We start from the raw sequence: 24165 nt of genomic DNA, 5'->3' as shown, positions 1-24165 counted from the left end.
TTGCCCAGAATCACAGGGGTTTTTTGGCGTCGTTACCGAGACTCGAACCAAGTTCCCCAGGTCCGAGGCCGAGCGCCTTAGCCGTTAGGCCAACCCCTCTCCCCTATCTATCTCTCTGTTCACATATTACTGGTTAAGGTAGTGGGTTGAGCCCCTCGCTGCTCCTTAGGGTACCTGCCATACAGCGGCAGCAGTGTGTTGAGGGGAGTTCCCTCCTGAGGGAGGTGAGGGAGTCAGGGGAGGGGCGCAGGCCTCTCAGGGGGAGGGGGGCGGGAAGAGTTTTTGTTTAAAAAAAAGCAACTCGGGTAGGAGTTTTGGTGGAAGCACTAGGGAATAGTTTATCCGTTTTGATTTTGCAGCATGGAAATATATGCATAAATAAAAATTTGGAATGTTACGGCTAAAATGTTTGGCATGGAATGTTGCAGGTTTAAATAGTAAGAATAAAAGGTGTTTGGTTCGAGAAGAGCTAGCATTGTACAACCCACACTTCGTTTTTTTATCTGAAACCCATATCGCTTATAAAGATAGGAAACTATTGGGACAGCTTGGCTTTGAGACTGTTATTTGCTCATCATTTAATGCCTCAATCAGGGGGGTTGACATTCTTAAAGACAGACGCTTCAGAGCTAAAATTCATAAAACTAACTGTGATAAAATCGGACGATGGGCCATTGTGCAATTATCAATTGAAAAATGTAAATTTGTATTCTGTGTGGTTTATGGCTCTAACTGTGATAATTCATATGTTTTTGATGAATTGAATATTGAACTTTTGGATTGGGAGGGTGAATTAGTTATTATGGGTGATTTTAATTGTGTTATGGACTATAAACTGGACACCACGAGACATGGCGCGTTTCAACGTATGCGCAGGACCCGCACTGCCATTTTAGAATTAGGACGAATTCACAACATTAAAGACATCTGGCGTAGTATTCATTCCAATGATGCTGGCTACACCTATTATTCTGCCCCTCACAAACTTTGCTCTCGTATCGATATAGCATGGGCATCTGATAATATATTGAATTCCGGTTCTATTGCGCTATGTCCCTGAATTGCCTCAGATCATAATCCCATTTCTCTTCAATTTAATATCCCGCAAACTCGATTAAATCCCAGGATGTTCTTTTTTCCCAGACACCTGTTTACAAATGCAGTGTTTATTTCTCAACTTAAGGCTCACATTATAGACTTTATTTTAAATAATCTTAATTCGACCTCCGTTATTACTGTGTGGGATGCCTGTAAAGCCAGCATTCGCGGTTTCACCCAGCAATTCCTTTTTTAGGCAAAACTCGAAGCGCCGCAAAACGAATCAAACTTTAACTAATGATATCCTCTCGGCCGAACTTTTATTGGCTAACGCGCTACTCACATCCTCTTCTAATGTGACGGAACTGGGACTTAAACTTGGACACTTAAAAGCTTCCTTAAAATCGCTACTTTGGGAAAAAATCAGTATTAAATTATATAAATCCCAAATTGCCCAGTATGAAAGTGGAGACAAGGTTGGGAAACTGCTTGCTTATAAAACAGCCGATGAGAGAGCAAACACTCTGATTAAAAATCTAAAGGGCCCCAACAATGTTATAGTTGATCAACCCCTACAGATATTGGAAGAGTTCGCCCAATTTTATAAGAAACTGTATACTGTCCGGAAAGCTCTCCTACTCCAGCCTGTATCCAGGCTTACCTGGATTGTCATATTTTGGAACAATCTGACCTTATGGGATTTGATCAACTTTCTGCACCTATTAGTCTCTTAGAGACACGACAGGCTATTATGTCTCTACCATCTGGGAAAGCAGCAGGGGAAGATACTTTGCCCCTAGAGGTGTATAAGATCTGTATTGACCAGTTACTGCCTCTCTTCCACCAAGTTATTAGCTATATTGGTGAGAATGGGAAAGCTCCGAGCTCATGGAACACTGCCTAATTGATTTTTTTTTTTTTAAAGACAAACCGGCTAATGAATGTGGCTCCTTTCGCCCCATTTCTCTTATAAATACGGATGCAAAGGTATTTGCGAAAGTGTTGGCCACAAGATTGGCCCCTTTGATACCCAAGATAGTTAATCCACAGCAACATGGATTTGTAATTGGCAGAGACACCACAGCTCATATTAATATGGCCATTACCACCTTTGATATAGCAGAGACGAATCCCTCCCCACTCGGTATGATTCTCTTGGATGCTGAGAAAGCGTTTGACCGAGTGGAGTGGGATTATCTCTGGTCTATGGGCTTTGGTGGCCAGTTTTTAACGTGGATTAGATCTTTATATGATAATCCCACTGCAAGAATCAGCTATGCTGGCTTGCTTTCTGCAGCTTTTCCGATAACTAGGGGCACCCGCCAAGGGTGTCCCTTCTCTTCTCTATTATTTGCTCTTGCAATGGAGCCATTTCTTCATGCTTTACAATTGCAATCTTGTATAATACCTTTTCACTCTGGTCCCCACTCACTGAAAATCACGGCATATGCCGACGATATTGCTATTTACTCCACTGATATCGTAAAATCTTTACATGGAATAACTATGGAAGCTAGCAGATTTAGCAATGTCTCCGGCTACAAATTAAACTTAAATAAAACTCAAATTATTGCTAACTATACACCTACAGCTACAGTACCGGGACTCTGTCAAATGGCTACCTATCTTGGAGTTACACTTTCAGCTAAAATAGCAGAGATAATACCAACTAATTACGATGCCTTAGTCAGAGTGACTACCGTGCAATTAAAGAAATGGCATAAACTCCCCTTAAATATTATTGGTCGGATTAATTTAATTAAGATGAAAATACTCCCCAAATTTCGTTATCTATTCCGTTCCCTCCCTCTTTCTCTTAGCAACCTTTTTTTTTTAAAAACTCAATGGGATTTTTAGTAGCTTCATTTGGGGATACCGTAAAGCCCGTCGTTCCATGTCACTACTTAAAGGTTCCCTAGATAACGGGGGACTTAATTGTCCGGATTTCAAACTTTATTTTTGGTCAACTTTTATTGGTCGTTTACGATGCATGCTTAACACAGATAACCAATTTTATTTTCAAACTTTTATGTTAAACTCGGATTCTAGTATGTTTTTATTAAGAGTTAATGATCCTAACTATTTTAAAAGATTTAAATGTGAGACCGCCAGGGACATGGTTAAGATATGGTTTAACATATTGGCTTTTTGTAAAACCTCTTTTTTTCATCCCAGTTTGGTACTCTGGGGTAATCCCGGACTTCCAGGGATATTTAGCGATAATATGACAAACATTTGGTGGACCCTTGGCATAAAGACATTGGGGGATTTATACGGCACACACGGTCTTCTGTGTTTTGAGACACTTAAAATTTTATACAAAGTTACAGAATCAATGAGATTCAAATATATGCAAATCCACGATTTTCTTCTTCGTAAAATGAGAATGCGAGAAATATCGGACTCTGACATCTGGGATTGCTTTTATTCATTAAAGAACAAATCTCTAATTAGCAGCGCCTATCGGTGCCTCACCTCTTATAAAACCAGTGATTGCTCAAAATTAGCAGGAAAATTATTTAGTTCAGTCCTCCAGTTTAAGGCTACAGCAATTTAAAACTACCTGTTTGCTTTATCACACACCCGAAAGGATATCCAAATGGGCCACCAATGCCTCGTTTAGTGATAGGACTAAATGTCCTAAATGTGGATTAGTGGCCGTGGATTTGGAACACATGCTATTTTCCTGCCCACTTTTATCCGACTTTTGGTCGTCTCTAGCTGCAATTTTGAAATGAAAACTGATTTGCCCCCCTCCTCTCACAGCGGCCGCTGTTTTGCTTGACATTCATTTGCTACCCAACCCACAGCAAGCCTTAGTTACTATCATATTATCTTGTGCCAAATTAACAGTTGCACATGCCTGGATATCCCCTAAACCCCCGCATATTATGGAATGGTGGTCACTGTTAGTCAAAATACACTTTATTCGATTTTTGTTAAAATCATAAAAGGCAAGATATAATACAGAACAATTTTTAAAAGCATCAGTGAATTTGATTTCCAATTTTGACAATAAATAATCAATCTCATTATTTCATAATATTTACAAATGTTTAAAATTGATTACAGATAGAGCCACATTTAAAATAGAATGAAAGTAAAACATTCCGGGAAATGTTTTCATTCCTTAATCTGAAGGCAGCTGTTAGAAAGCATGCAACACTAAAAATCTTATGAGTGTCCGGTAATGATTGAAGGAAAATTAGCGCTGGCCTTACTTGAATAAAACCAGCGGCCTTCAGGACAGGTAATAAATATTTTGCCCTCTCTATGGTGTACAGGCCACAAAAGAATGTAAAATGGAGGGTATCGTGGTTCGAAAACTGGTCACAGTCACAGGGTGGGCCATCTTCTGGTTTTGTCCACACGGGGAAATTACCAAGTGAATAGTGAATCAAGTTCATCCTAAATTTTGTTAACAAGAATCTGTGCAGAGGGTTAGTAACGATTTTTAAATATGGTTCCAGAGAGGGGGTAGTGGATAAAACCATGTAAGCTCTTACAGACGGTTTCCTCAATTCCAACTCCTCTCTCTCCAAGCAAGCCCTCTCCAGAAACTCTTGTTTGATCCACCTGATATCCTCCCTCCTAATGTTAGTTGGTAAGGTAAAAAGCTCCGGTCTCCCAAGCGTAGCAAATGCAGATCTAATATATTTCAACCAGGGTATTTTCATGGCCTGATCCCTTGAGGTTACATCTTTAAGAATTGCGTGATTAAGTGTTAATTCTGGGTTCAGCCATGTTTTTGCCCAAAAAATAAGTGGGGCCAATTTCAGTTTATCAGTAATGTAGGTCAAACCCATTTCCTCATGGATCGTGAAGGTAGGGGTGGAATTGGGAACGGATAAAAATTGTCTAATAAGCCCATTTTCCACCCTCTGGATTTTATCCGTATTTACATATCCCCACAAGGCGGACCCATACATGGCAATTGGGATGCACTTACTGTTGTATACTTTTATCACTGCCTCCATTGGTTTGGCCCCTAGTCTTTTTGTAAAAGCCAACATGGCTGAAGTTGATCGGGCCAGGCTTATGCTTTTTGCCTTAATCTGGGGGACCCAGGAGCCTCTCTGATCAAAAAGAACTCCCAAATATGGGAAAACAGGGACCCTGGAAAGAACCTCACCCTTACAAATAAAAGATTTAGCATGTAACTTATTTCCTTTACTGCCTACAATCATAATGTGTGACTTCATTACATTAATTTTTAAGTCAAGATTCTCCATAAAGGAGCCAAATCGGTCCAAAAGGGCCTGTAGACCAATGCCCGTACGGGCAATTAACACAGCATCGTCCGCGTATAGGAGTGCCGGAACCTGCTCTCCTCCTATACGCGGCACGTCAGCCATTCCTGCTCCCAGGTATTTCCCCAGCCCATTTATATAGATGGTAAAGAGAAGGGGGGCCAGGATGCAACCCTGGCGCACCCCTTTCTCAGATCTAAAACTGTCTGTGCACCTGCCATCCCTAGAGACCCTTATTTTAGCTGAAAGGTCCTGATGCAAACTAGCAATGAGAGCTACTAGATGTGCCTCTATCCCAATCTCAAGTAAAAGAGACCATAGCTTAGACCTGTTCACCAGGTCGAAGGCCGAGGAGAGGTCCATAAAGGCCAAATATACCGACCCCTCCCCGGCCACCGTATATTTAGAGACCAAAAGATGCAGGTTGGAACATTGTTCCAGAGTGCCCCTCTTTTCTCGAAACCCATATTGGATATTCGAGAGCCCCCCGCACTGCTCTAAGTTTTCCCTCAGTTTGGCCAATAAGACTCTGCCCAGGATCTTAAAGGCACAGTCGATGAGGGAAATAGGGCGGTAACACCCTGGGTCCTCCCGGTTTCCCTTTTTAAAAATGGGTACTATGATAGATGTTGCCCATGTGTCAGGGAAGATTCCTTAATTTATTGCCCTTGGTGGTCACTGATAAAAGACATTTACTCCATGGAATTGGCCATGGCTAAACTTAGAAGTGCTCATTCTCTAACTAAATGTGATAAAATATGGGGTTGTCTCTTTAACTGAATGAATTTTTGAGCTGTACTCTGTTGAATTTACCTGCAACATTATTTTATTTTATTTTTTGTTGTTGTTTTTTTTCCTTATTACTGTACTGTGTAACTGTTGTATCCGTCTCTTCATGCTTACTTTGCTTCCCCGTATCTGCTTGCTTTGTATTATTTAATTTGTATCTTTTTCTCTGTACCGAGTTGCGAAATAAAATATATTAAAAAATTAAAAGATTTCAAGCGCTCCTTCAACTGCACGTCATCATAGATTTGTTTGTGCTGGCTGCCATTGCATGCACTGGGCGAGTGCCACGCTGTTCTGTGGAGGTGCAGCTGATCAGAGCACTCCGCTGTGGGACCCAGAGCTGTCAGACATGTGCCTGTTGTTTGGATGTCTCCTCTCTTTGCTGGGCATCGGGCCAGCCAATCAATCAGCTTCATGAACCTGGGCCTATGCTGATGCTAGTTGTTTGCAATCTGCAACAACTAGACTGCTTAAATGACCTTTGTGGAGAGAAAAGGAAGTATTCTCAATGCCTGTATTGTCAATTACTGAAGTGAATGGCTTAAGAGGAGAAAACTGTTTTTCTGAAGCTTTTGTATTCATCAACCTTCCAGCGAACATCTGCAGGGCAGTTGAGTGTCAAATACAGTGAACTCAGTTGTTAAGTTAGATTGGTATTTTAACTTTTTACTTATGGAGTTACATTTTCATTTACTTATTGCAGAGTTGTTATTTTGGTTTATTATTCCATCCTATTGTTTTAGGTTGTTGTGTTAATTGCTTTACAGGTCAAAATGTCTCAACCCCCTCAATGAATTAGAAGAACTCCTTTTGCCGTGGAAGAAATGTAAAAAAGTTTTCGAGTCATATTTGTTTGCCATGGCGAGAGAAAAATAGACTTCAGCCAGACAATAAGAAGTTTTGTTTCACAATTTATGAATTGAGGGGCAAAATATTTATTAACCCCTTCCGTGCGGCCGCGATTCCCCCGTGTGCGGCAGCCGCACGAACAGGGCGGGGCCGTGACGAACCCCAGCCGTCATCAGCACACGAGCACCGTGGGGCGTGACGGCTGGGGTTCGTCACCAGCATGGAAGGGGTTAAAGTCAATGAGATTGTGACTGGACATGCTGAGGGTCAGCCTAGGGGTGTTTTTGAAATATCACTCATGATGTTCGGACAGCATTTTGGTCCATGCATTAACGTTAGCACGGAGAGGCATAATATGTTTGTATGTACATGCAAAGACAGAGAAAGCGGGCATCTATGTAGGTTCCCTGAAGAGTTTGGTGCTCACATGCAAATTTGGTGTCTTAGCTGATTCACTTATAGGAGGCCAACTGGTGCATTGCACCAGTGATACCAGAGTTCAAGGAAATGAGAAACACACTTCCCACTACTGTTGAATGAGTAACCAGGTCAGGACCAGGGAAGGAAACTAATGTGGAGCATGAAAGACATGAGGGCTATAAAAAAAACTGCTTACACAACCTCTGTGGCCAAAGGGTTGGTCCAAGGAAGGGATCATAAATGTATGTGTTTCAAGTGAGGTAGTCTTAGCCATTTGTCTAACAGACAGATTATTATGCGTACTATGCAGTGTGCCTGGGCTGTGGTAAGAGGGGGCATTATGCCCCTGTGTGTAAAAATAGCAAGGTACAAGAGATGTATGATGGGGAGGAGGTGTCTAGTCCATCTAATAGTGTAAATAATGGGGAAGGTGAGGTTGATGGGGGCACGTCAAAATGCCGAAATGTGTTGGTATTGCTAGCTGATTCTGGATCTCCATTACCCTTAATGGAAACAAGAATTGGGAGAAAATCTATTGGAAAGAAGGTGTGAAATTGTTGACTCCTGATATAAAACCAGAGTGTTGATGGGAAGGAACAATAGATTTGATCAAATACACGTTCATGAGCATCTACTTTAAGAGGAGAGATACGCTTGGCAAGGTTTCCGTGGCAAAGCATGAAGACAATCTTCTGGGTTGACATCAACAAAGGAATTTGGGAATCAATCTAAGACCACATTCCAAAGATCAGGTCCTGTTGATCGCCATGGAGTGCAATTCCATGGACAGAGGACAGTGGATGAGTTTGGTCTCCTTAGGGATTTTTCAGAGCAAGATTACCCTTAAAAAACACGCAAGGCCTGTGGTACACAAGATGAGGAGGGTGCCTAATTTGATCCTAAAACCACTCCAGGAAGAAATTTACAAATTGTTGTCCATGGGGGCAAGAGAGGAAATTGAATTCTTGAAGTGGCTTGTTCCAATTGTTTTGGCCCCCAAGGATAATGGAAACAAGATCAGAAATGTGTGTGGGCTTGGGGGGCCTTGAATCAAAATATTTGGGTGGATCGCCAACCTCTGCCCAATACAGCGTAAGCCTTGTCTTTGCTCAAAGATGCGTGTGTGTTCAGCTTGATGGATCTCTCTGCTGAATAACATCAGATGCAGTTACATGAAGACTGTAAGGCATTAACTTTTTTTGTGACACCGTTAGGGGGTTTCAGATCTGTGAACCTATATTTTGGGTTGGGCTCAACTGCAGCGTGTTTTCAAAGATGCATGAATACAGTGTTTAAGGGGATTGATTCTGTGATGTTCTTCCAAGACGACATTATGGTTTTTGGGGAGGACACACAGAGTCATAACCCAGTACTGCAGCAGGTATTGATGATACTTAGTGGTCTCACAATCAAAAAGGAAATGTGTAAATGTGGGGCAGTTCTGGTTACTTTCTTGAACACACTATTTCAGGGGTTGGGATAGGCCTGAAGTTGGAATTGGTTAACTCCATTTTAGATGCACCTACTCGTGTCAATAAAGACGATGTCAGATCATTTACTAGGCTTGCAGAATATTACACCAAATGTCTTCCCACCTTTATTTATTTAATGGTTTTGTAAAGCGCGTAGTAACTCAAGGAGCATCCCAGCGCTGACCTGTTCTCCAAGGGGGTTCAGCCGTCTGATGAGGTTATGTCTGCGGGAAAAGGAGGGTCTTTAGGGTTTTTCTGAATTGGAGGTAGTTTGGTTCTGACCTGAGTTTTCGTGGCAGATGGTTCCACTGTTTTGCTGTGTGAACCGAGAAGCGACGGCCACCGGTCTTGGCTTTTCTGACTCTCGGGACTGCAATAAAATTTTCTGCACCGGACCGGAGGTCTCTCTCCGCTTTGTATGGGACTAGGAGTTCTTTGAGAAGGGGGGGGGCGTTATTGTTGAGAGTTTTATGGGCCAGGCACAGGGCCTTGAAAACGACCCTTTCTCTGACTGGGAGCCAGTGGAGAGATCTAAGAGCCGGCCTGGTGGAGGATCTTCCTGGTGTGCCCGTGAGTAGGCGGGCGGCGGCATTTTGAACTTTTTGCAGTGAGTTCAGGGTGGCTTCAGGGGCTCCCAGATAGATGGCGTTACAGTAATCTAATCTTGCCAGGATTAGACCCTGAATGAGGAGCCTCCTTGCGGTCTCAGGGAGTAAGGGGAAGATCTTCCTACAGGCTCTGAGTAGCCCAAAACATGTCCCTGCCGTTCTTTTAGCCTGAGTTTTAAAGCTCATGTCCCTTTCAATCCACACACCCAGGCTCTTGACCTCTTCCTTGGGAGTGGGAGGGTCACCTAGGCAACTGGGCCAAAGGTGAGATGGTAAAGAAATCCCCTTGTGGCCCATCAAGAGGATCTCAGTCTTGGACCCATTCAGCTTAAGTGAGGAGAGGTTCATCCATCGGTGGACTTCAGAGAGGCAGCCGTGGAGATCCGATGGGGCGTGGTGGGGATGTGAGAGGGTTACGACCAGCTGAGTGTCGTCGGCGTAGTTGATGATTGACACGCCGAACGAACTGACCCTCTTCTCCAGTGGGGCCATATACACGTTGAACAACGTGGGGCTCAGGGATGAGCCCTGTGGCACTCCACACCGGAGGGGGAAGATGGATGAGCAGCTGTCATTTTCCCGTACCTGAAATGAGCGTCCTGATAAGAAGGACTCTAACCATTTCAGGGCCATACCCTTTAGTCCGATCTCTCCCAGACGATGGATTAGGGTTGGGTGGTCTACAGTGTCGAAGGCTGCACTGAGATCCAGGAGGATCACTGCCACTGATCCTCCTGTGTCCAGAATGCTTCTGGCCTTCTCTACTGCTGCCAGGAGGGCGATGTCCGTGCCCTGGCCTGGACGGAACCCTGTCTGGGAGACCGCTAAGAGGTTGTTGCTTTCTAGGTAAAACGATAGTTGTTTGTTTACCAGCTTCTCTGCGATCTTGCTGTTTCCAGGAAGAAGGGATATGGGCCTGTAGTTGGTGAGGTCCTGTGGGTCTAAGGAAGGTTTTTTTAGTAGACCTTTGACAGCAGCCGCTTTCCAGCTGGGGGGGACTATGCCCTCCGCGAAAGAGGAGTTGATCAGGGCCGTGAGGGGAGGGATGATGGTGCTCGACACTTTTTTTAGGAAACGGAGGGGTGCGGGGTCGAGGGGGGAGCCACTTTTAATTGAGGCAAGCGTAGCTCCTACTTCTTCCGTTGTTACGGGTCCGAAGGCATCCAGGGAGGGTTGGGGGTGAGCTGGTGGAGGCTGGTGGAGGGTGGAGCCTTTGCTAGAGTGATTCAACTGACTAGACTGCTCCTCAAGAAAGGAGCTGATTTTGACTGGTAGAAGATTGTGCAAAAGCGTGTGAGTTAGTTTAGGGAAGCCCAGCCAAAATGCCAACATTGGGGGATTTTGACACCTCCAAAAAACCTACCTTACTACTGATGTGAGCATGAAAGGTCTTGCTGCCATTTTAGCCCAGGTGGTGGATAGAGAGGAGAAAGAGTGATCCCTTTTGCTTCTTGTTTCCTGCGAGGTGTGGAGGAGAAATAAGCTGTGGTGGAGCAGGAAGCCCTGGTCAGTGTATGTTGCAAAAACAAAAGTTGATTGACAGAATGCAGAACAATGTCATACATTCACCGCAGTACAGAGATCTGGGCCTAAATCCATTGTTTTTTTGCTCACCATGCCATTACAGTTTGAACCCAGCCATATGCAAATCAGTCTTGACCCTGTGCCTAGTGGGAACATTCCAGCCTGAACTGCCAAGCCAGGTCATCCCTGGACAGGAAACAAGCATCCTAGGACCAGTTTCAGGGTTTCACCCCTCTGCAGCCAGGATAGCTTGATTCCAGTGGCATGGAGAGCTCGGGACCTATGTCTGGGCATACCCTTCCCACTCGAGGTGACATTGCAAAAACAACAGTTGATGGACAGAATGCAGAACAATATCATACATTCACCCCAGTACCGGGATCTGGGCCTAAATCCATAGTTTTTTTGCTCACCGTGCCATTGCAGTTTGAACCCAGCCATATGCAAATCAGTCTTGACCCTGTACCTCATGGGAACAGTCCAGTCCGAACTGCCAAGCCAGGTCCTCCCAAATCAGTCTTGACCCTGTGCCTCATGGCACAGGGTCAAGACTGATTTGCGTATGGCCAGGTCTAAACTGGGGTGGCATGGTGAGCAAAAGAATGATGGAGTTAACCCAGATCGCTTGACTGGGGGTGAATGTTTTGATTTGTTCTGCATTCCGTCCATCAATTGTGTGTCTTTTGCTGGTCAGTGTATGGGCAGTGCACCATTTCAAGTTTTAATTGAGGGGAATACCCTTTGTGCTAAGGAATGATGTTCCAGTTATTGGGGTGTAGGAACATCAACACTTCTACACCCCACATCAAAAGATGGATGGAAAGTTTCATTGAGTTAAATTGCCATGTAAAATACCTGACAGAAGCAAGAAAAATATTGGCAGATTGTCTATCCAGATTGACTGTGGAGAGAGGTTGTGGATTTGATGTGGTTGATCACCAGATCAGTTGGGTCAGGGAGACCGCCTTCAATAAACTTGAGTGGGAAATAGAAGCTGAAAGAGAATGAGTCTGGCAGCTTTTTTTGCAATATGTGGTGACGGGTTAGCCTGATCTCAAGAGCAATTCTGAGGAGGTCAAACCTTTCTGGAGGGTAAAGTTAGAATTGTGCATCCTTTATGGGGAATTGTACAGTGGAAACAGATAATTCAGCTGTCAGCCTTGTGGGGAGAGATATTCAACTCAGCTCATGAGGAAGATTTTGGTAGGAACCTGACTAAGTCCAGGGTAAGAGGATGTTATTTGTGGCCGGGTGGGGAAAGGCAATTGGAGAGCATCATCAAGGTCTGAAAACAGCTTGCAGGGAGTGATAAAGCCAGATGTGTTAGTACCGTTCCTTTGTCTCTGGTAGAGATCCAATTTTAACCCTGGAAAATGTTATAGCTATATGTTGTTGGCATGTTTGAGTTGTTACCTACGTCGGAGAGATTTGTGTTGGCTCTGGTGGATTACACCTCAAAGTGTGTTAAGGCAAGTTGTGTAAATGTTGTCATTACCAGACACATAATTGAGTTTTTGCGAAAAGTGTTCACTTGTTAAGGTGTGCCCAAGACCATCATGACTGACAACGGGATGCAACTTGTATCTCTTGAAATGAGGGAGTTCTTGAAGGCCATTAGGCAATACTGGACTGCTTTATAGTCTCCCCAGGCAAATATTCTTGGTAGAGAGCATGAACCGTTTAGTTAAGGATTGTGCTCAGACCGCGGTGTATAATGGTGTTCCCTTGTAGGTGGTGCTTTGAGAAACACTTTGGGTGCACCGAAAGGTTCCCAATTTAGTCAATAATGTGTTTCCTTTTCTGTGCTTGAAAGGCAGATTAGCAGGCAATAAGTTGAACCTTTAATGGTTGGGTTTCAAGAAACAGGTTCCGTAGATCGACCCGCAGTCTGTTGGACTGCACCAGCAGAATTATAAGAGACAATTTGATGACAGACATATGCCTGTGAGTGGAGTGTGGGGAATGTGGTTTTCATTAAATGAAACAAAAGGGGATGATGGACGGAGCGTTTGAGCAAATCAAACACTCACCCCCAGTCAACTGATCTGGGTTTAATCCATCACCATTCTTTAGCTCACTCAGCCACCCCAGTTCAGACATGGCCATATGCAAATCAGTCTGACCCTGTGCCTCATGGGAACAGTCCAGCCCGAACTGCCAAGCCATGTCTTCCCTGGACCGGAAACAAGCATCCTGGGACCGGTTTCGGATTCATAATCCTCATCAGCCAGGCTATCTTGAATCCAGTGGCCAAGTGAGCAAGGGACTCACGTCTGAGCATACCCTGCCAATTTAGGGCGAACAAAGCGAAACAAAGGGGATGATGGACGGAGTGTTTGAGCAAATCAAACGCTCACCCCCAGTCAACTGATCTGGGTTTAATCCATCACCATTCTTTAGCTCACTCAGCCACCCCAGTTCAGACATGGCCATATGCAAATCAGTCTGACCCTGTCCCTCATGGGAACAGTCCAGCCCGAACTGCCAAGCCATGTCTTCCCTGGACCGGAAACAAGCATCCTGGGACTGGTTTCGGATTCATAATCAGCTGGGCTGAAGAAGGCTGAAATGCCAGAAACCGGCCCTCTGTAGCTTGTTTCCAGTCCAGGGACTGTTCCCATGAGGCACAGGGTCAGACTGATTTGCATATGGCCATATCTGAACTGGGGTGGCAGAGTGGGCTAAAGAACAGTGATGGATAAAACCCAGATCAGTTGACTGGGGGTGAGTGCTTGTATTGTCAACGCTCCGTCCATCATTTCCTTTGGTTTTCATTAAATGCCCAGTTCGGTCCCCAAATGGGAAATCTGAATTCCTGGGTCCGAGACACATAATCCAATTAAAGAAAAATGTGGTTTTGGAAGATGATGGCAGTGTGTCGAGTATGTCTCGTTTAGCAAGGAATGGAGCAGGGGTACATCTGATGAGGGTTGCAATAGTGGCAATGGAGAAAACAATGTTGATGGTGACCATGAGGGGAGAGTGGAGGTTGGCAATGGACCATTTCAAGATGGTATTCGCCTTAGACACCACCTAAACAAGAGAAAGCATCTGGATGACTAGATTTATTGTTTATGCTACTATCAACATTTTTGCATGATTGTGCAGATGTAACTCATTTGCACAGGGCTATTATGGTCTGTGGATACTGTGTACTTATTTTTACTTTAATTGATCTCATTCTTATACTTTACTCTTGTTTTTATTTTCTTGCATTTTTCTCACACTTCAGTTCCTTCTTTGTATCAGTGGGAAAGTTGTTTTGTATTGCGCAACTCAAACAATTACCTTGCAATCTTGTACTGTACATTAAGTATAAATCTAGTTCAGATTATATCAACTGCTAATTCTTATCATATGTTAAAAATGGAGATGTGTTTTAACCTGGTCACTGCTGGTGGAACCATGACACTCAGATGTTTTATGTGATGTCTTGAGCTGCCATGGTTACAGGAGATAGAATGGTGGGGAGTTAGAGAATGGCTGTTGGGGTCAGAGGAGCTGAGAAGGCTTTGCTGTACATGCTGGTGGATTAAAAGAAGACTTGAACTTGTGACTGACTGCATCCAGAGTACTTCTTAACACCTCCCTATTCAGTTTGTCTCCTAATCAACTTAGCTTCCACATGAAATACAGACTCACTTATGCCTTTGATTTTTATAATGACTAAAAAAATAGAAACAATCAAATTTGAGATTCATTATATGCGCATTGTTCACATTCCGTATTTACGGCGGATATCCTGAAAACTTTACAGGCTATGACTTCATATGGTTCAATAAACTGATTTTCATCTCATGAAATAAAATATATGGCTCTTAAATGGTCTTAGTAAAACAAAGAATTTTTAGAATAAATAAATGAGAACTTACATAATAACGTGAAAAGGACCGCCCAGCACCGTGTTTCCAAAGTGCTTGGCAGCTCCAACTCGTAGGATATCTGGAATCTAACAGAACGCATTTGTTATTAGCCGGATTCAATCAGGAATAGTGGATGTTGATATTGTCACAATTTCATTTTATCCCAAACATTGTTCGTTACCTCCAGCAGCAATATAGCAACAGCACCAGCGACACTAATCAGCTCTCCTACTAAACGAATGTGATCACCAATCGTTACGTAAGCGTCCTGCCAAAAAACAAATAAAGAGCAATCTAAGAATCTAGAAACAAAAAACCTTGCCCTGTGAATAAAGAATCAGTCCACTCCACCGCTCCAGTCCCAATCTCTTCAAATAAATATCTTTAATTTATTTATCAATATAATAAGGTATTTTCTACAGTGGCCACTTCCATGTGTTTTAGGCACTGTAATTGCAGGTCAGACCGTTCCACTCCAGTTAAAGTGAGAGTGAAGCAGAGTTTTGGTTTCATGGCATGTCCCAAATAATGGAGCCACATGCCATCGCAAAGATTAGGTAATGCTCTTGACTACAGTTGGGTTTGTGTTGAAAGTTCCCCTAAATTGACTGTTCTTCACTAATCCATTTAAGGCTAACAGGGTGAGTTAGTACCCCATGTCCGGATTCAGAGCATTTACAAGTCATAGTCACAATGCTTTATTGGCTATTTCCCAGTGCTTCTTTTTTTAAAACTTTGATGGCATAATTAACTCAGTGGTATACGATCTAAGGCTAAGTTGCATGAAGCATTGGGTATCTTATTTTTGTAAGTGCCCATTCGTGTTGATCAAAAATCTTCTTTATACAAGGCTGTTTGCCTGTTAAGAGGCCCCCAGAAATGGCAATGGTGTAGCACTGAATTTATGAATGCCAGCCCACTACCATTTTCAATAGCTTCAGTTCTGTGTAATACCACTATGTGAGCGAGGTGGTGGTCTTGAAATTAAAGCCTACCATGTTTCCTTCCGTGCTTTCAATAAACTCTCAGCAAATCCGGGGCATTTACAAAATTTGTGTACTGACAATCTAGCCCCACTTTCCAGTAGCCACATTAGAGACTTCAATTCCACCATGCCATCATGCCATAGAGGCATAATGTAACTGTTATCAAAAAGGTTTCCTCCATCTCTGAGGGATAAGCCATAGCCTTAGGCAAAAAACTTAAAAAAGACTGTCCTCCATTGGTTTGATGAGGCGTTTACGCCGCCATAAATTGAACAGTCCAGCTGCCACATCAAATATAAACCTACTAGCTTACCCGTCGCGCGTTGCTGCGATCTCCGAAGAAAGGAAATTCAAGGAAACTCGTTAAGATAACATTCAATTTACATTGTGTCATTTTTATTGAAACTTATTCATTTTAATATGGAAAACATTTCAAAGTGTCGTTTTAATTCTATTTATTTATTCGAGTGCTTGTGGATACACAATTTTGAGTATTTCCGTTTGGTGCTTACATCAGTATTCGAAAGATAATGAGGGCCCTGGGGGGCTGATATTTAAAAAAAGTTTATGCCAGAAACCTTTGCAGGAGTGTACTCAACAACTTCCCAAAGTTTCCTGGCGATCGGATGAATGGTGTTTTAATTCTATTTATTTATTCGAGTGCTTGTGGATACAAGATTTTTTGTTTATCTGTCTTATGCGTACATCAGTATTCGAAAGATTATGAGGGCCCTGGGGGGCCGATATTTTAAAAAAATGTGTGCCAGAAACCTTCGCGGGAGTGTAATCAACAACTTCCCAAAGTTTCATGGCGATCGGATGAATGGTGTAGTAATGCATAAAGGACAAACAGACAGACAGACATTCGTTTTTATATATATAGTTTATCTTTAATCATGATCTGCTAACCTGCCCAGAGAAAAAAGAAATTATTGTTGTTCTAAGTAAATTATCCAAGGATTTATAGATATAATCGCACTGAAGGGACCCAGAGATTGAGATATTGAAACACATCATTGTTCAACAGCCATTGTTCATATCAGTATACTCAGATTTGCATGCAATTTATTTTTAAAAAATGAGTAAAATGGTCTGTCAAATTACAATACATTTTTTAGTAGATTATATATTTACCTCGTATACATATTTCAAAGTGTCTCACATAATCCACACTCTTTAACTAGAAAAAAATCACTACTTCACATTTATATTTATTTTAATTACACTGCTCAAGTTCATGATAACGTTTTATTTTACATAGTCAAACTCATCAACACAATCATTCTGATTCAGTTCTGCCCAAGTGTAAATTTTGAATGTCCAACTACTGTGCGCAGAGGGAATTTCACATTTTTTGTTGATGTCTGAATAACTCCTCATTGCCTCACGTTTAAACATGTGAGGTTGAAGAAAATAGAAACTTTCTTAGGGGTCTCACTGATACTTGGTCCTTTTAAACCTACATAGAAGTGAGACAGTCAAATAATTGCCTTTATGCTGTGCATTAAATACAGGTTTTGGTTATTGGATGCTTTTGTTTATTGAAGGATCCCAGAATCTTTGCCCTTTCTTTATGTTCTCAGCCCTTGCTCCTCCCTCCAAAATTCACACAATCACACACTTTCCATTCGAACAGCCTGTGTTTTCCTGTCTCCAGCTGGAGGTAGGTACTTTCCTTCATTTAGTATAAAGTAAGTTGGGCCGTGGTAAATGTAGGTTTATTTATTTGATATTTTTGAAGCTCACAATAGCGGCATAATGATCCAATAGCCTCCAGTCCTGTGGCACTGTCTTGTGTTCCATGAAGTAGTATGGCTGTGAGGTGCCCCTGCCTAGAATTTGAGAAAAGTGTGTTGGGTGGGGAGGTGATCACTCGCTGCACTTCCCAGACAAAAAAAAGTGATCAGAGAATTTTCAAAATTGCAATAGGGGCAGATTTTAAATGATTACTGGTACAGCTGGACATTAACAGACCAGAGTTGGCAAGTACTTTAGGGCACCATCTTCACTAGGGTGGCAAAGTGAGCTCGAGATTGATAATCGATTCAACCCAGATCTGTGACTGGGGATGAGTGTCTGAAAAGTTTCAGAGCTCCGTCTATCATCTCCTTGTGTTTTCTCTGTTCACCCTAAGTTGGCAGGGTATGCCCAGACGTGGATCCCTTGCTCACTTTGCCACTGGATACAAGCTAGCCTGGCTGATGAGGGGTGTTACCCTGAAACCAGCCACAGGATGCTTGTTTCTGGTTCAGGAAAGACCAAGCTTGGCAGTTCAGGCTGGACTGTTCCCACGAGGCACAGGGTCAAGACTGATTTGCATATAGCTGGGTCTGAACTGAGGTGGCAAAGTGAGCTAAAAAACGTTGATGAATTCAACCCAGTTATCTGAATGGGGGTGGGGGGTGTCTGAAAAGTTTCAGCGCTCCGTGCATCATGTCCTTGTGTTTACTAGAATCTATTTGCATCCATGGTAAATGCTCACATTCCTCAATTTTATACTCATGCACTATGACAAAAGCCTGGGGAATGGATTCCTGTCCTTCAGGTGGCCTACAGGTCTCCTCTATGCTTTCTTTCCCATTTTCCTCCTCTGAGGATGCTCAGGAAAATTCCGAATGAGAAGGCCCCAGTTATTTAAATCAGCCCATATTTGTTCTGGGGACCAAAGTTATATCTACTGTGATTATACCATAGTCTGAGACTGGGGACAGTTGTTTGCAAGCAGCTGTACTCATGTTTTTCTAATGGCCTGGAGGTCCAGCATTTAGATCTACAGCATCCAGGTTGTTTAATGAAGTAGCCAAATGAATACAGTCGAGTTACAGATCTTCTACCTTAGCATGTAACAGTAAGCATCTGTTGCATTTTGGGCAATAGAAGGGTCGCCAGTTAGCCTTTTCAGGCTCTATAATTATTATCATGTTAGGGTTTTTTGAAAGGCTTTTTACTTGTATCTCCTACAGTGCAATGGGCAGCCATGAGGACTGTCAGGGCACATGACCTGCCTATAGTGGAGGTAGAAATACTGGCAGTTAAGCTTTTTCAAAGCTTTCAACATTGGAACCAATAGTTGATTCTACTATACAGACATGCTTTTGCAAGGCCTACAAGGGGATAATTCAAACCATTCTATTCAATGATTTTCTCTTGTTTTGGCACCAAAGTGTTTTTTATTGGTAATTATGTTGGATCAATGTATGAGGGAATTAGGAGTGTTGGTGATTGACGAACCGTAGCTCAAGATTTTTCCTGATAAATTAATTTTACACCCTGGCCTAGCATTTCAGTCTTGCATATTCTCATGTTTTCATTTAGAGGGGGTAATTGTTCTTTCTGTTTCCATTCCGGATGCGGCTTCCCCGGAGATCAGCTAGCACTCAATCGATATCAGGCATTGTTAATCTACTGGTCCCATATTGAATCATCCTGTCCAGCAGTTATCAGCTACTTTTGGGGCACAAAATAAAGGACTAAAACCTTCCAATATAGTCGCTGGTGCTGATAGCCAATTCTGATGCTGATGGACTTGCACGGCTGCCTGTTCCCTTAGGTGGGGTAGGTCTGCAAGGGGTATGGTGGTTTCATAGGCCACAACATGAGGAATTCATATGTACACAGTTTGTAGAAAACCACCTGGGCTACCCCTCACACTTTTAATCAAAATTATAGCTTGGATGACAAGCATGGGACTTCTCAGAGGGTGTCCTGTCCTCTACTCCATATCTACTTCATTGGTATTGCTTTTGGTTATGGAATTACATGTTGGGTGTTGCATTGCCTGCGGTATAGTCTAATTATTTGAATCGTCAAAATATGCTGTGTTGGCTTGGCATATCATCATGTGGTTAGGACTGGAACAAAGGCCAGCAAGTAAATAGTTATTGGCCAGATTACTAACTGGTAACCTTCATTATTCTGAAACAGAATCCCTCTCACTACAGTCCTCAAACCCACCTCCCACAACACCCATTTTATAGCTTGCTGTATCCTTTTTTGGATTGGTATTTGAATGATTAATGACTGAGGCCCTGGAATGCTTCACCAAATAAAAACTTTAATGCCATTATGTCAAACAATGTATTTACCTGTCTCGTAGGCATGGACTCACCCTCACATAGTTAGGACTGTAATATGCGGACCTTATTCAGAGTAATCAATTTTACCTGCAAGGAATGCGGGCACTATCTCACCCTTTTCTCAAATTTCTGCTTCAAACACCAATTCAAAATGAATTTCCTTGTTTCCCTAATATGTAATAATGTCCTGGTATCTACATGACACCTTGCCTTTTAGCATGTCATTCTCCCTTTAATTTCACCAACCGTCACTTTAAGACTATTGTGTGATGCTTTTCACGTCTCTTTCACAGATTTGTTTTGAAAAAGATCAAGAGATTTCATGTGTTACTCCTTTCCCTCTCACCCTCCTCTATACAGCATTCTACAAGTGTAATTTTTTTATGCATAAATGATACCCTTCACGTACTCGCTCAATCCTTCTTACATCCCTCAGGTTCTTCACATATCTTTATCACCAATGCCAAATTTGTCTCTTGTTCCTTTCTTCTCTGTACCCACCCACCAGTTCATCTCTCTAACTCACATTTCCGGCTCTTTGTTACATCTATCAATGTTGGTCAGGACAAGCCCTGGATTATCTTTATTAACATTTCATATCGCTCTTCAATTCTAACTTGTCTATTTAATACATTTTTGGCTCTCTTCTCTTCCAATTTTTTATTATATTCATAGGTCTTAGATCCCTATCTTCCTTTTGCAGTCTCCCACTCTTTAATGATTTCTTTGGAACCCACCTGCAGATTTTTCTCAACAGCTACTTGTGTGTTTGTAGTGTCGCTGTCGGTGACATTCGGTATTCTTTCCAGAGGTCGGTATGCAGAGGACGCAGTCACACAAATCATGTAGAGCACATAGAGCGCTGCCAAGAACGAGAAATATGGGCGTCCATAATGTTGCCATTTCACACTCACCAACTCCTTTATTGGTGTCAGGTCTAGAATCTGACGAGCCTATAAAAAGTAGGGAAGAGTCAACAGAGGACAACAACGGGTGGAGTTCATATTAATTCAAATGTTGTCAATGGTCAACAAGAAGGAGGATTGCAATGATGACAACATAGGAACAGCAGAAACAGATATTTGTTTCTGTGTGCATATGTATGTGTTTGAATCTATGTGAATCTTTGTGCATGCATGGGCATATGTGAGGGTAGAATTATTTCAGCTAATAATGGTATTTTTTTATGCTATCCCAACTAGTAGTACACCAAGGGAAGTGGAATATATGGGAATCTAGGGAGGATGTCTACATTGGAGAAATATTATCACAGACAAGTCTTTTTTTCAAAATCCTCCTAAGGTAGAGAGAATAATAGAAAGAGGGCTAGTGAGAGAGGGTAGGAAAGCTCCAATGAGGGAGGGAGTAAGAGAGAGAGAGGAAGAAGGAGAGAGAGAAGGAAGGCAAGCTTCAATACACAAAGAATTCTGCGCGTTACAATCAGCAGTGAGCTCACATGATGTCAAATTTACCTCTGTTCTCTTGAATTATACAATGTACCACCCATCTCTTTTGTCCAGGATAGAGAAGCTTTATACGAAGGAAATCCCCAATAGATGGGCTGGTGGTAAAAAAGTCCTAATCACTCCGTCTTCCCCCTTCTGCTCCTATTTCAATTAGGAGATCAATCAGACCACTGGAAGCAAATCTCTCTTGGCCAGATGACAGCTTTGTGATCCCTTCCTTTGTGGTCCCATCCCCTATTGTAAATGGGTTTCAGGTGATACCCTTACTCTCACATGCCTGCTAGTTTCTGAGCAAATATTGGCTGATCTGATGGGAAAAACATTGAAAGTAGGAAGATGAAAAGGCTAATCTTATTTTAGGCAGCTCAGATCAGATTTACTAAACATCTTAATGGTCACCAATAGTCCAAACCTCTTTTGCAATCCCCAAAATGTTTATTTTTACGAAGTATTTAAAACATTTTTGGAGTTAGTAAAATGTTACTATCTCCTGAAATGGGTTTACAACTCCATGATGATGCAGTATTGGGAATAGCTGTGTTAACATAGCCCATTCAAATTGGTATGTGAAGTATCAATGGTTTGCGAACAAATGGCCTCATTTATGAGAAATTACACATCGCTGCGTGAAAGCACTTCTCAGTGCGCACTCCTTGCGACATACCTGATGCATCATATTTACTGTATGACGCATCATGTCGCAAGGAGTTACAGATACGTCAGTATTTCTGACGTATCTATATCTCGCAACAGTGACGCATTGCTGGAGTGTGTCACAAAAGTGACGCAACTCCAGCAATGTGTCCTTTCACAAAGGGCAAGCCCCATGTTAAAGGGCCTGCGTCAGTCTTACGCCTGCTGTGAGGCATGCGTAAGATTTTGACGCAACAACGTCCTAGAAGTGATGCAGTGAAATCTCATAAATTTTACTGCGTCACTTCTTTGAGGCTTTTGGCGGGGGAACGCCCCCCCCCTGCGCTACATTATACCTGACGCAGGTATAATGTAGCGCAGGGGTTTACAAAGTGACGCATCTGCTTAGATGCGTCACTTTATAAATAGTGCGTAACAGGAGGCATGTTTTACGCCGCCGATGCGTCACAAAAAGTCATGCATCCGAAGCACAAAATTGACGCAAGGCCTCATAAATGAGGCCCAAAATATGGTTGCAAAATCTTGAAAAATTACTTACTTCCGAGTAGGTGTGGTAAGTAATTTACAGAAGGTAAGGGGACTACTTCTCTTTTTGAATATTAAAAAAAAAGTTTGCTGGAGAGTAGGCAGTGGTTCCTGTCAACTCTTAAACAAACTGTAAAAATAAAAAGAAACTTTCTTTTTAAAAGCATCCCCATTTTATTTAAGGAGAATGTCTGCATTTTTAAAAAAAAGTTTACATTATTGTGCTTGCTAGGGTGAGCAGATCACCATATCTGTGACATCCACCGATTGGAGTGAGTCGCAATTTGTGATCTATCTCATTAATATTTATGAGGTGGATCGGATTACAACCCACTTTAATGCACAATTTTAGAAACCGACCTATTAGTCGATCTGTCATTTATTAAAATAATTACTAGTTGCTAAATTAGAATTCATTTTAGTTACATTTTTAATAATGGTATTACTAGGTACTGGATTATTTTCAGGTCTGGCTACAGACAGCCTTGACTATCTAAAATACAAATTTATCAGTTTTTCAAAAGTATATTGGAAAAAGTGCAGGAACTTTTTGTCAGCCCCCATCAGTCACTGGCTTTAGCATTGTCTTTTATAGTTTAACATTACTTGGATGGGCTATCCATCAAGGTCATTGTATTTTAATGATGTTATCCTATATATTTGTTGTCCATTATGTGTCTCACTGGTAAAATCCAGCTAAACCTCAGACTGGATGAGAATTTTCAGTTTGTTCATCTGAATTTTCATTCTTGTTTGTCAGAGGTAGCTTCATTGATAAACAACAATTGAAAAAGTATTTTATGTTCGCTGTCTCTAGGTTTTTATCCGGGAAAATTTGATCAAGCAAACTGCCAGGGAAGGACAAGGGCACGTCCTAAAAGCTGTTTGGGTCTATGATGTCAGTTTTCAATAAGCATCTACGTTTTTAGCAATTTCTAACATTGTATTTTTCATAATTGTGTACTGTTTTAACGTGGTAGATTGTGCTTAATTATTTATGTATGCAACAGTTTTATGAATTTTTTAAAAAGGCAAAATAAAGTATTATGAACATTTGTCTGAATTTCAATGGAGATAAAGTAGATAATAGGGACCCTTACTAGGTTCTGGTCATCTGCCTGCTGGCCAAAGTCTTTGGACAGTTGTACACCAATTTCTGCACCAGCAAAAAACCTTGCAAGTCTTATTTGAAGATATGCCCACTTTCTTTGACTGCTACTTGCTTTTTCACTTCAAAACTTTAAAGAAAGTGTTCCCTCTTATCCCACAGCACTTTCACTTTAATGCAATTCTGTCCATAGTCGACATTAGACTTCATTGTACTCTTTATTTGGGCCTTCCAGCTGCTGCTACTTATCCTCTTCAGTTAGTGCAGAAAGCAGCTGCAAGGCTCCTCCTTAAGCTTTCCCACACAGCCTCCATATTGAATTAGCTAATAAAATATACATTTGCTACATATATCCCTAAGTGTGCTATGCTTAAGAAACTATGGACCTCATTTATGAAAAGTGACGCATCGCTGCGTGCAAACAGTGATGCGTCACTGCTCATTGCGCTCTCCTTGCGACATGCTAGATGCGTTATATTTACAGTATCACGCATCATGTCGGAAGGAGTTACAGTTACTTCAGTATTTCTGTCGAAA

At 42.1% G+C, this 24165-nt stretch overlaps 1 protein-coding gene across 1 annotated transcript in view; it reads right to left on the bottom strand.

The window, feature by feature from the left end:
* Nucleotides 1-24165, bottom strand: part of LOC144824281 (transient receptor potential cation channel subfamily V member 6-like) — a 258022-nt gene that overhangs the window by 86742 nt on the left and 147115 nt on the right. The window contains exons 9-11 of the mRNA XM_078683411.1: nt 20613-20828; nt 14995-15081; nt 14823-14899 (exon numbers count right to left, since the gene is read on the bottom strand). Coding sequence (XP_078539537.1) covers nt 14823-14899; nt 14995-15081; nt 20613-20828 — 380 coding nt within the window. The remainder of the gene's footprint in view (nt 1-14822; nt 14900-14994; nt 15082-20612; nt 20829-24165) is intronic.

The sequence above is a fragment of the Lissotriton helveticus genome, chromosome 3_1, assembly GCF_964261635.1.
Source record: "Lissotriton helveticus chromosome 3_1, aLisHel1.1, whole genome shotgun sequence".
Classification (NCBI taxonomy): domain Eukaryota; kingdom Metazoa; phylum Chordata; class Amphibia; order Caudata; family Salamandridae; genus Lissotriton; species Lissotriton helveticus.
Note: the sequence above shows the minus strand (reverse complement) of the source record. Positions and strands in the feature narration are given on the sequence as shown.